Consider the following 12384-nt stretch of genomic DNA (forward strand, 5'->3'; position numbering starts at 1 on the left):
ATAGAAATTTGTGTGAATCATTAAAATGGCTCACTGATATGCTCCAATATTAAATAAAGCATAAAATGTAACTAAGTATATGTTCCATTCATTTGTATAGCTAATGCATGTATTGACAATCTTTTGTTCATCCATGAAGGCATCTTGCACAGAAAATGTTAACTGTAACTAATAAGAAAAGAAAGAAGTAATTTCAATGCTTTCAATTTTTTCTTGAGCATAGGAATATTTTTATCTGTTACATAATAATATTTCTTCCAGGACATTTATCTTTATGGAGCTTCCACAATATGTTTTACCAATGACATATTATAAAATTTAATGTTTTCAGAGAAACCTCAGGAGTTTTCAAAACTTGCAGCAGTTGGAATAAAAGTCTATACAACACTTCTATATATAAATGTGACATTTAGAAGGGGGTTTCTGTGCCATAACAGACAGATCTGAAGTCTGTCCAATTCCAAAGCATACTTTCCCCTCCCCTTATTTTTACATTCACAATTAATACCTTTCCTATGCAACTCAAGAAAGTCTTTATAGAATCTTAGAAACATTACAGTAATGGGAAGCTACTTTGATCAAATAACTACTAAAAATGCTCCTAGACACAAATTACTAAAAGGAAAACAGAGAAACTTCCCCAGTGACAACTAGGTTTTTAATATGATCAGTGTTCAAACCTACTCAAACCTTCTGATCTCCTTACACATACTTTAAAAGACATTGGCAGGAAGGGGGAAGATTTTTTTAAAAGGCATTAATTGCTGTTTCCATGCACTCTAAATGTTCAAATTTTAATTTTACAAATAGTAATTTCTTAATTGTTACCTTTGGTTTCTTTCCAAATAGCCAGAGCTTTCCTTTAGCTTTGCCAACTGTAGTTTTTGTATCGATTCTCATTCCCTCTTGCTTTGGTGTACTGATGGTTCCATCAGAGATGGTTCTGTAAATATTCTGACTGTAGTCTTCAAATGGAAAATCCCCAGGTGGTTCAAAACCAGATTTGAAGCAGTCTATCACTAGTTGAGAGTCCTAAACATAGGACATTAATGAGTTTAAAAAGCAAGCCCATCAATAACCAGCGAGAAAAAACAGAAGCAAATTTTTCCTTTAATTGCGGAGATGCACAGGAAGTAAGAGTGAGCTCAAAACACACACTTTTGGACAGAGGAAGTTAAGACAAGAACATTCTTTTATCTCAGCAGTGCTCATGAATGTATGGCAAAGCATATTTGCTATTCAGAATATTCTAGCAAATACTTCCCAAAGGCTACCACAAATTTAAAACAAGGGCCAAACTTTCCACCTTTTAATCATTAGCACTGAAATGAAGACAGAACTAAGAAACTAGATGTGCTAAGATAAAATAGGACAGAACCTGCTGCAATCAAATAGGACACAGGATGACACACTTTTAACTGAACACACTTTACATGTTTTAATGTCACATACAGGGGAAGATACTGACCAGTATTCCAGGATACTGCAGGATAACCAAAATCACACCCAATGAGGATATGTCAAAAGATATTCAGATCACACCAAATCAATAAAGCAGGAAGAGAGAAGACAACAAAAGCAGAAGTGGTCCCTTCTGCTAAAATCAAAGTCACAACTCTTTTGAACAAATATTTAACAACAGAAAGATCACTGTACAGGGTAAGTTATCCTCTCTCCACAGCTTCTGTAGCAGTTAAATTGCTCACACACATTCAGTTCTACTTACTCTATGTTCATCAACTGATTTTGCTGCAAGGATCATCCCTTCTAAGCATTTTGAGATAATTGGAATAACCTTGCGCTCAGAGTCAGCAAAGCCTTTGTAACATTCACTAAGTTTGATAGTCCTCCTTTCATCCATTTCTTGAAGTTGCTGCAAGTGCAAAGAAAGATAAAGTTTTCATTTGCTGATTTTTTTTCCCTCCTTGATCCTGAAATATTACTGTGGCCACCAGAGTGTAGGACAGAATTTCTAAGCTTTCCCAGTATTTTTATTTGCTAAATGAAACAGAACTTTAAAGTCCTTTCAGATATAGACTTAGGATGCCCTATACAATAGTTGTGAAGACTTTATGCTCTTTGATTTCTAAAATTCATATAAAGGATGGGACTTTCTTTTCCTTTTATAGAGCACATGAACAATGTTTACAGGCAACTGTTTGAAGTATTTGTTTCATGCAAAAATGAAAATCATAGTGAATAAATTTTACTGATTTCTGCATCTCCTCACTCTCTCTTTTTACTTCCAAGTAATTCCTCTCTGGTGATAAATATCTCCATCTTGCTTTTATTATTATACCTTCCAAGCAATACCAATAATTTAAAATATAGGAAAAATAAGAAAAATTTAAATTATCTGCAGTTTAGACACTGATTTGAAATACAAACCATTTCCTTTAGCAGTGTGCAAGAAAATAAAGAGAAGAATACCATTACGTAAGACTTGCAATAAAAGTTTACTGGAACAGAACAAAAAAGAATAAATTAAAGAGAAATACTGTTAAGGTAATAGCCCTGGACTTTTCACCTGAATGTGGAAAACATCCCAAACAAAAAATCAGTAAAACATGTACCAATAGGTTGTCAGAAACTGGATAGGAGGTTGGATCTTTCCTATAACCAAGACAAGATGTCTCAAACAATATTCACTTTCGTCTCTCCATGACAAAACAACCACCCAGACATGCTAAACCCCTCTCCAAGGTTTTCCCAGAGAATGTTACCAAATACTTGCAATGAACTAACAACAGCGTAGTCCCAAGAGAAAGCAGGACTAGGCCTTTCTGCTCTTACTACAGAGTTCAAAAAATGTGAGTAATATCTTTCAATGATAACAGATTTTAACCCTGGAGAAATAAAGGCAGTAAAGCAAAAGTCTAGTCCAACCTACAAAGATGATCAACCTGTTTCTCCTGGGAGCTGACTGCAGTTCTTGGATCAGTGTGTGAAGTCAGACCTATTGTAGTGCTGCTTAACAGTTAAAACATTAGAAAATTCTTTAATAAGCCAAGGCAATTTTCTCCCGAGAATCCTAGACTTTCTAAGGATTTAAAAAAAAAAAAATGAACTGACTTGTTCTTCAGGAAAATATCAAGCACACTTAAGCTGAATACATTCAAATAAACCCAGTGCTTCACCTTCCATTTCCTCACTCCATGTCTCAGTATGAGTTCCCACCCATTATTTCCCAAATGGCTGAAGGTACGTGCCAACACACTTCTGAACTCTCCTCACCTGACACCCCCAACTACTTTAAACTGGTTTTCCAGTTTTGCCAAGTCCATATTTTTGAAAGAATGTTTAAAAACATCTTAAGAGTTACATAAAGTGTCTCAAGAAATCCCCACTTTAGATGCAAAGTATTGATCTTTGAGGCTATTTAAATTGGTTTAGAGAGACCTGTGGATTGCTGGTAATGCTGATGGAGCAAAGACTAACCAGGGGCTGGGGAAGGTGCAGGAACTTCTGCTGCCAGTGCAGCTGTTTTGCACCCATGCACGAGATCCATTAAAGCACAGTCACTGTCAGTTACCAGCCTTCCTTCACCTCACCAGAGGCAGAGCATTCACACACACAGAAGGATCCTGAGAACAACTGACCAACTCCCATCAGAATGATAGGTTTAAATACCTGCTGTCACTCAGATGCCTCCATTATTTATTTTGCCAGACCCTTTCAGAAATATTTAAACAAAAGAGTTTCTACAACATAAAATCTTACAGAAAATGCAATCAAGCATTTTAATTTGAAATCTAAGCATTAGTATGGTAAGCAGACTCATGAAAAAACCACAAACTGTCTCAAGATTATGGTAATTTCTTGATAAAATGATCCACTAAGATCCCAAAAAAACCAGTTTTTAATTTTAAAGTCTACTTCTTTAGAAAAGGATCAGACATACTTTATATGTTAATTTTTTACCTTGTAAATCTGAGGAATGACAATGTAGTAGTGTTTGTGCTGTTCCCCATTAAAATTCTGTAGTTGTGCAGCATATTCATTTTTGTTTTCATCAGCCATATGTGTGCGCAGGTTTAACTGTTGCTTAGCCTAGCAGGAAAGTGTTATCAGGTTAAACATGTCTTGTACTTTCCAATGACACACAGCATTAATTTATTTTATCAACTATGCAAGAACACTAGTCACAAGTCATCAAAACCAATCAAACATCCTTATAACTGAAATATAAAGAATGTCAGACCTCACATACACTGACACTCCAAAACTTCATTTGTTATACACAGAAAAAGCAATGACCACTGTAGCTCCCTTAGCCATACTGCTTAAATGCATATCCTGAAACCCACAGAGTAAATGAATACACAAACCACGAGATACCAAACAGCAGACAGATGCCAGTTTAAGGAAGACACTGAGCACAGCCATCCAGAGGGACTCTCCTGAACTTTAATAAGGCCAAGTGTGAGGTCCTACATGTGAGCTGGGATGAGCCCAAGCACTAACACAGGCGGGGAGAGAATGGATTGAGAGCAGCCCTGAGGCTCCTTGCAATGTGCACTCACAGCTCAGAAAGCCAAGCCTGTCTTGGGCTCCACCAAAAGCAGCGTGGCCAGCAGCTCAAGAGAGCTGCCTCTGCCCCTCTGCTCAGACCTCCTGAGATCCCACCTGGAGTATCCTCAGCCCAGGAAGGAAACGGATCTGCTGCAAACAGTCCAAAGGAGGACAAAGATCATCAGAGGACTGGAGCATCTCTCCCATGAAGACAGGCTGAGAGCTTTGGAGATTTTCAGCCTGGAGAAGCAAAGGCTTTAGGAACACCTTAGAGGCCCTCCCACTACCTAGAGGGTCTACACGAGAGCTGAAGAGAGACTTTTCACAAGGGCAGGTAGTGACAGGGCAAGGAGGAATGATTTTAAACTCAGAGAGGCCAGGTTTAGATTAGAAATTAGGAAAAAATTCTTCACTAAGAGGGTGGTGAGGTACTGAACAGGTTGCCCAGACCAGCTGTGGATGGCCCATTGCTGGCAGTGTTCAAAGCCAGGTTGGATGGGGCTTTGAACAACCTGGTCTAGCGGAAGCTGTCCCTGCCCATGGCAGGAGAGTGTTCAAGGTCCCTTCCAATACAAACAATTCTGATTCTGAAGCACACTCCTCTCCTGTGCTACCCTACTTGTCACTGGAACTTTGATTTTGTACAAGTAACATGTAACAAATAACAAGCAAGCATATTTTATACACAATTTTACACATTCGATGAATATTGTTTCAGCACTGATGATTAACATGTAAATGAAATATCATTGATAATAAAGGAAAGCCACTGCCCTTACCTTCTCAACATCAGCCTTTGTTGCATTAGTATCATTGTCCAGTCGTTCATAGCTTTGCTGTGCCTTCTCTGCCTCTCTGCATTCTCTCTCAAATTTCTTCTTGCTCTACAAAAGGCACAAACTTACTGCTCCAACAACCACTATTCCCATTTGGCTTCACACATTAATTCTGAATTCTAAATATCAAAGCCTCCATTTAAGTATCTTAAATTCACGAAGTGCCTTTAAAGGAGCACCTTGTTAGCACAGCAACTAGGTCAACTGAATTCTTCTGAAGGCAGTTTGAAGGATGTATCTACATTACAATCATCAGTATTCATGTCAAGTGGCACAGCTGTAGGTAGCACAGACAACAGTATTCAATATACTTGATGTTCCATATAGGCAGCTGTTGTCAAGACAACTGCTGTAGGAAAAGTTGTTGCAGAAGTTCACATATCTAGAGAGAAACTGCAAATGAGACTCTGAGCTTCTGCTTCACAGCAGTCAGGCAACTGAGGTTAGTGTGTCCCTTAAAGGCATCCAAATGCATTTAAAAGACTGACTTTGCACTCAGGTAAATACAAGGCACTGTGCTGTTTGAGCTGAACTGTAGGAGCTATCTTGGTGAGGAATAATAATATCTAAAACTATCATATCTTCTATTCTGATCCTCTGATGATGAATTAAACTCTTTGACGTGACACTGAAGCAAGACCCTGCTCATCTGGGATCACAACAAAACTGAAATTCACTTCTACAGTATTGCTTCACAATAATCTGGATCAAAGATATAATAAATTTTAAGACAGAAAACCAGAACATCAGAATACATCTTGATCACACTTGGTTGAATTTTATATTTTCTTAAATTTAAAAGCATTTATTTCAAGAAAAAGAAGCTTATAAGTCTGTCCTAGAGACATTCATTTCCTGAATTTCTCTGTAGTTCTACCTCCTGAAAGAACAATAGTCTATAGTGGCATTCTTGAACATACCTTGGAACAAGCCCTCAAGCTCACATCAAGTTCAGTGACTTAAGATTTCATCTTCACATAAATAAACTGTTACATTTAGTAGCCCAAGGAGAAGCAACCGAAGTCTGTACTCATGTTAAAAACAGACTCCTTTATGACAGTTATGCTGGATAAAAGCCAAGGCTTCTCTCAAACATAAACACAGAAGCTGTTTACAGGGACTTTTTTAACCAGGGAACTATAAATACATTGAACTGTATTATATTACTAAGTTATTCAGATACTAGTAATATAACTAAATATAAAATCTAAGCAAGACAGATTAAAACAGTTCCACTTACAGCCTGTATATCTTATTTAAGTTAAATAGGAATAAAATCCAAACACAAACTCACATTATCCATCTGTTTCCAGCACATGTCCAGATACTGCTGAGCCTTTCGCCCTTCCTGAAGATGCTAAAAACACCACAAAAAATTACATGGCCTATAATTTTAGTATTATTACCATTAATTAGTCCCTACTCCAGCTGATGGCATATGATGTGCAGTGTCTTCCACAAGCTACCCATGCTCTTTGGAAGACATGACTTAACATGCAAGAATAGCACCACAGATACTGTGGTACACTGGCAAAAGAAAGGTTACTAATAAGCACTGTCTTCCCAAGATAAGAATTTTCAGGCTTAATGACTGTATTACAGTATACAGCATTATATATTATAGGAAAACCTTACATGTGTTTCATAAATATATTACAAAACCTATGTATTGTCATGTTAATCAAAACGGGTAAATACATACATCAGTTCATTAAAAGACAGCTTGATATCCTATTTTCAAATTTAAAAACGCAAATTACCATTTTTCTCTCAGTTTTCAGATCATGAGAGTATCTCATCAACTCTCCATAGACTCTGTGTCCCATTTCTTCTGCAACTACTTCTCGTTGTCCTGCATAGTCGTTCAGCTCGTTGAGGATGTTAAAAAAGGCAATACATGAAGTAAACCTGACAGAAAGCACACACACACACAAAGATACACAAAAAGTTAGGCAGCTTTTTAAAACATACATACTTTAGTATAGTCTGTACGCTTGATTACATAAAAAGAAAATCACTGACATTTTACAACAAACCTGATCTTAATGCTAATTGAGTTAGAGTAGAAACACAAGCTGGGAAAGAAAGCCTGTGTAAAGCCTATGTCGTACTATATGTCGCAACGTCTCTTCAAACACATTTTATAAGAACATGGGGTTTGTGGATGGAAAAGAAAGAAGAAGAATACTACCTGGCAAGCCCTGTAGTATAGTGGTATCTCCTAAGCTGCCCAGGGAGAGCCTGAGCTTGGGAACGGATACATACGTCCCTAGGCTCGGAGGCTGAGCTTGCTGCAGAGATGATGTGCTTGGTAGTCTTGAGGGTGGAACATGCCAATCATACCACTCCTATGCAGCCCGATGGATTCTCCAGAACAAGTTTGCTATCAGCTCTGGAGACAGCTGCCTGTTTGCCTGCCCACCTCTTGGCTGGAAGTAAGGTGCCACTATGGCTGGCACTAAAAAGGGGGGAAGAGGAGGGGCAAAAGGGTAGAAAGAAAGTGTGTGTGGAAGGGAAGAAAGGAAAAAAAAAAGGCACCACATTAAAATATACATCTTTCTCTCTTTTAATTGTGGAATACTGCCATCTCCATAGGCTTGACTTTTGGGAATTTCAAATGCCACTCTAGCACTGGAAAGCCTATTCCCTCAGGCCCAGGATCTTTACACAGGCAAAAGAGCTAGAGGAAATCTTGGGCACTCTTAGGCACTCTGCACAGCATGTGCTCTGGCTGCAACCTAAAACTTGTCCATGTTTTTTATTTCCTAAGACTTATCCCTAAAGAAAAAAAACTATTGTGCTTTTTCAAATAAATTTTTGAAATAGCTATGGAATGGACAGCAAAACAAGCGCACTTCTGATAAATCAAGTTGTTTAGCACAAACTGTTCCTTCACCATTAGACATCCACCTATTTTGTCTCTGGAGTCAGAGCAAGTCAGCAATTTAGAGCTTTTCTTGCCCATAACATGACAATTTGTGTACACTCAGGTCTCAACATAGAGATGCACAGCTACATTTGCATTGTCATAAAAATGAACAGAAAATCTCTATTACTAACCAAAATCTAAGGACACACACTTGCTTTTCTTTAAATAACAGTACATAGCAAGCTAAATGTCTGCTTTCAAATTTTCAGTTACCAGATGATTAATTTGGAAGGGAGCAAGTACAACCTGCCATGTTTACTACATTAAACTACCAACAGGTATAAACAAAGGTTTCATGCTTAAGAATTACAGCGGAACTGTAAGAAGCCAAGCACAATTCTTTTGTTCTCATCACCAATTAAATATTTTCTCTTAAAAAAAAATAAATAGAAAAATAAATATATGGACAGCATATACTGTTAGTTCTCACTTTTTACACACCAAACTTGAAATGGACATTTTTACCTGGGTTCCTCATCTTTTGGTGAGCGTTTAGGACAGTACTTCTTAACCAGATTTCTATTAAAGAAGAACAAAAAAAATCCTCTTTTAGAGTCTCTTTTGAGAAGACATACAGAGAAAACTGCATGAACAAATTATTTCTATTTAATGTTCTACAAACAAATCTACTCATTCTGTCAACTTATAAGGGTCCTTCGGATAACACAAGGCTGAAATCAATGGTATTATCAAAGTTTTACACCACTTTGACCTAGAACAATTAGAAAATATTTTACAGCTTCTACTGCAGTGACCAGACATGAAGAGCTTGTTATTTACCATCCTTTTCCCGCATGCAGAAGGCAGCAGCAGACGAGGACAAGGCCAGTGTGTGACCACTGTGCAACACAGGCAGTGCACACTGTGTGCTGTGCCATGAGCACAGAACTCCATGCCTGAGCTTTGACTACAGATTCACATCAAAGATTTTAACCACAGTATTTCCAAATCTTCAATAAGGACATGTCCAGAACAGGAGAGGCAACATGTCTTTTCAGAAAAAAGATTTTACAGTTTGTCCTACCATCAGCATTGCAAATATCCAGATTTCAGAAACGAAGCAAATCTCTAAAAGACAATCTACAGGATCAGCACTTAACACAGTATCACAGTTCAATTTTTGAGAACATTGATATGAAATAATCTGCTTCTCATAGAATGCAGGGAAAAAAGGAATGGAGGAGTTAAAAGCAGATTCTAGGAGAAAAAATCTGGCATGCATGTTGTGTATTTCACCCCACCATCTCTCTGTAACTTCAGCTGGTACAATTATGAACTACCTTACCATTAAAACAAGGGTGCTAATTCTGCTTTCATCTAAAATAACCTTGTAAAATTTCTCAAATCCATTTATCTGGAAGGCATCTCTATGGTACAAAAGCCCACACAGTGAGATCATGTCCAGTCACAAATACACATCAGAATATGAGCAGGGAGTTGGTGTGGAAATAGTAAGCTCAATCCTTTGCCTTTTTCTATACCCTCTGAGACTACAACCAAAAAAACCCAACTATGATAAGAAAGTCAGGTCCTTTTTATATCAATATCTACTAAGAAACAGAGTAAACACTGACTTTTTAACAATTATCTACACATTTTATAGCAACCTTACTGAAGTTCAAGTAAGAATCTCTTCTCGCTATCCCCAGAACCCACTGCCTCTTGTAACATTCTACTTGGTAGGGATAAAATGCAAACATTTTGATAGGAAAATGCATAAAGACAATAGTTAAAAAAAAAAAAAATTACTAGGTAACTTTCCTGTGTTCCATTTTCCCTTATATTTCTGCTTTGGTCCTCAGTACTTATTAATTAATAGGAAATTCCTAAAATTCATCTTATTTTTATTCAGAAGGTGAAATGCATAACACACATACAATGCTGTAGCTAAGCAACCATGCCCGAGCCTTTTCAAGAGAAGATTTTCAGAGTTATTAAAAATGAGAAAAGAAATTACTTACTAAAGCCATACAGTTTAAAATGGCAGGAGAGAAGGGGCATAAATACAGATTATTTACTAGCACGCTGATTTCTGTTCTGGTTTCATTCTTTAATGTAATTGTTTATTATTTCTAGAAAGATAAAAATGTGATATAATCCCTTCTCCTAATAACAGCCAGTTTCATTAGTTAATCCCATCTATCTTTGGATCAAAGGAACACACAGGCTTGAGACACTGTGATCAGGATTTAACAGCACAAGGTACAGTAATCAAAGACAACAAATATGAAATGACAAGCAAATGCAGATTTTAAAGATCAAAGAAAAAGACAGTGGTCATGTGAACAATTACGCATAGACGGCTTTTTCAGTAAGCGAATACCAACACCTAATCAAAAACAGATAATAAATTTAAATCTCTGAAAAAACCACAGGTTGACAAGCAGCCAGTATGAGCATGGATATGAAGAGTGGAGCATTCTTTCAAAGAGGAGCCAGCTGACACTTCCAAGGGGGCATAACATTCTCTGACATTTCAATCTAAATCCATGCCTTATTCTCAGAATTCAGATATGGATCTAGACTAGTTTATAAGAAAACTGTACAAGCAATTACTGATCATCAGAATAGAAACAAATCTACAAGATTAATATCTTTGCTTCCTAAGAAAAGTGCAGCTGAGGACACTTTAATCCTCTTTGGAAGTAAAATTTTGACGGCTTCTATCACACTCTGTCTTACAGCCAGCCATTTGGAAGCAGATTTTATACAGGATTCACCACATCGAATTGTGCTGCTCCTGTAATTTTATTAACCTCACTCCCTGGTACAAATGGGTTTCAGGTCAACACCAGTGAGACAGGAACCTGATTTTTAAGAGAAGTACCACTTCAGTTGCCTAGGCAGAAGTCTCAAAAAGCACTTCAGTTGATAAACACGACCTAAAATCAGGTACATAGAACATCTACACAAAGTTTTACAGATATGCAAAAAATTGTGTTTATCAACTCAAAACTAAGTTTTCTTCAGTCAATTAATACACCACATAAAGAACAGAAGCAGCAGCATGAACATGGTACAATTTCAATTAATGTAGCAGCTCAGGTACTGTGGTATCTGTTTATACTAAACCACTACAGCCTCTCTATCATATTGCAACTTCTTTTGCTTTCATAAGTAGCAAAAATTGTAGTAAGTACTTAAAAGCATTCCTATTTATATGTAAAGTAGTAGTTTCAATACAATTCTGATGTTTTCAGTGACTACACATCAGTATTACAGAGTGAAAACAATAACAATTAAGTGTGTTTAGTAACACCTCCTCAGAAACACTGGAGCAATCAGTCCTAAAAAACTGTAGTCTGGACTTCGAGTCTACAAAACTGAATATCCTTGCAACCATTAGGAAATCACATGTTTAAGTTTATGGCTACAGGACTATAAAAAAAATCCCCGCCACAACCATATTTGAATAGTAATGAGCAGTGTAAAATCTCTTCTCCAATCAAAGGAAGAGAGTTTTGTGAAATGATCACATGTGGTGATAATCTGAATTCTCAACATCTGAGCTTACATCCATTTTCAAAAATGTTTCCGAGATTATGCATACAGAAATGTGGAAACTTATTTTGACTAGACATATGCATATATTAATAATGTATTTATAAAAATATCACTTAAACCCAACAGTATGCAGAAGGAAAATGAAAAATAGATTTGATAAGAGTAACTAGATACCTCCAGAGATCACAATGCACAATTTTACCGGGCAACAAACAGCTCAAGAATAATCATAGCTATTTGCTTCAAACCAACAATAGAGAAGCTAACCATATTCAGAAATTTTATTCCAGGGCACTTTAATCTCCAGCAGTAGGTATAACCTGTATTACTGCCTAACATCACAGAAAGTGGAACTCCTCTGTCTGCTCAAGTGCCACAATGCTTTAGACAGCATGAAAAGGGAGTGAACCTCCAGAATTATTTTGTGGGTAATGCTGTGGAACAAAACAGACTTTCACCTTGCCCCTTTTAAGAAACAATGCTGATCAAAAACAGCATCTGAGAACTCAATTTAAAAATTCAGTCAAGAGCCCAGTAGTTTGGCACATACTAAATCTAATTTTTTCCAATTACAAAATAAATTAAACAGACATATCATTACAA

The 12384-nt window shown here is 37.0% G+C and overlaps 1 protein-coding gene across 1 annotated transcript in view; it reads right to left on the reverse strand.

Moving 5' to 3' along the window:
• FNBP1L (formin binding protein 1 like) overlaps positions 1-12384 on the reverse strand; it is a 55181-nt gene that overhangs the window by 10763 nt on the left and 32034 nt on the right. The window contains exons 3-9 of the mRNA XM_062497293.1: positions 8743-8796; positions 7109-7256; positions 6643-6705; positions 5292-5396; positions 3922-4050; positions 1727-1873; positions 829-1032 (exon numbers count right to left, since the gene is read on the reverse strand). Coding sequence (XP_062353277.1) covers positions 829-1032; positions 1727-1873; positions 3922-4050; positions 5292-5396; positions 6643-6705; positions 7109-7256; positions 8743-8796 — 850 coding nt within the window. The remainder of the gene's footprint in view (positions 1-828; positions 1033-1726; positions 1874-3921; positions 4051-5291; positions 5397-6642; positions 6706-7108; positions 7257-8742; positions 8797-12384) is intronic.

This window comes from Cinclus cinclus, chromosome 8 (genome assembly GCF_963662255.1).
Source record: "Cinclus cinclus chromosome 8, bCinCin1.1, whole genome shotgun sequence".
Classification (NCBI taxonomy): domain Eukaryota; kingdom Metazoa; phylum Chordata; class Aves; order Passeriformes; family Cinclidae; genus Cinclus; species Cinclus cinclus.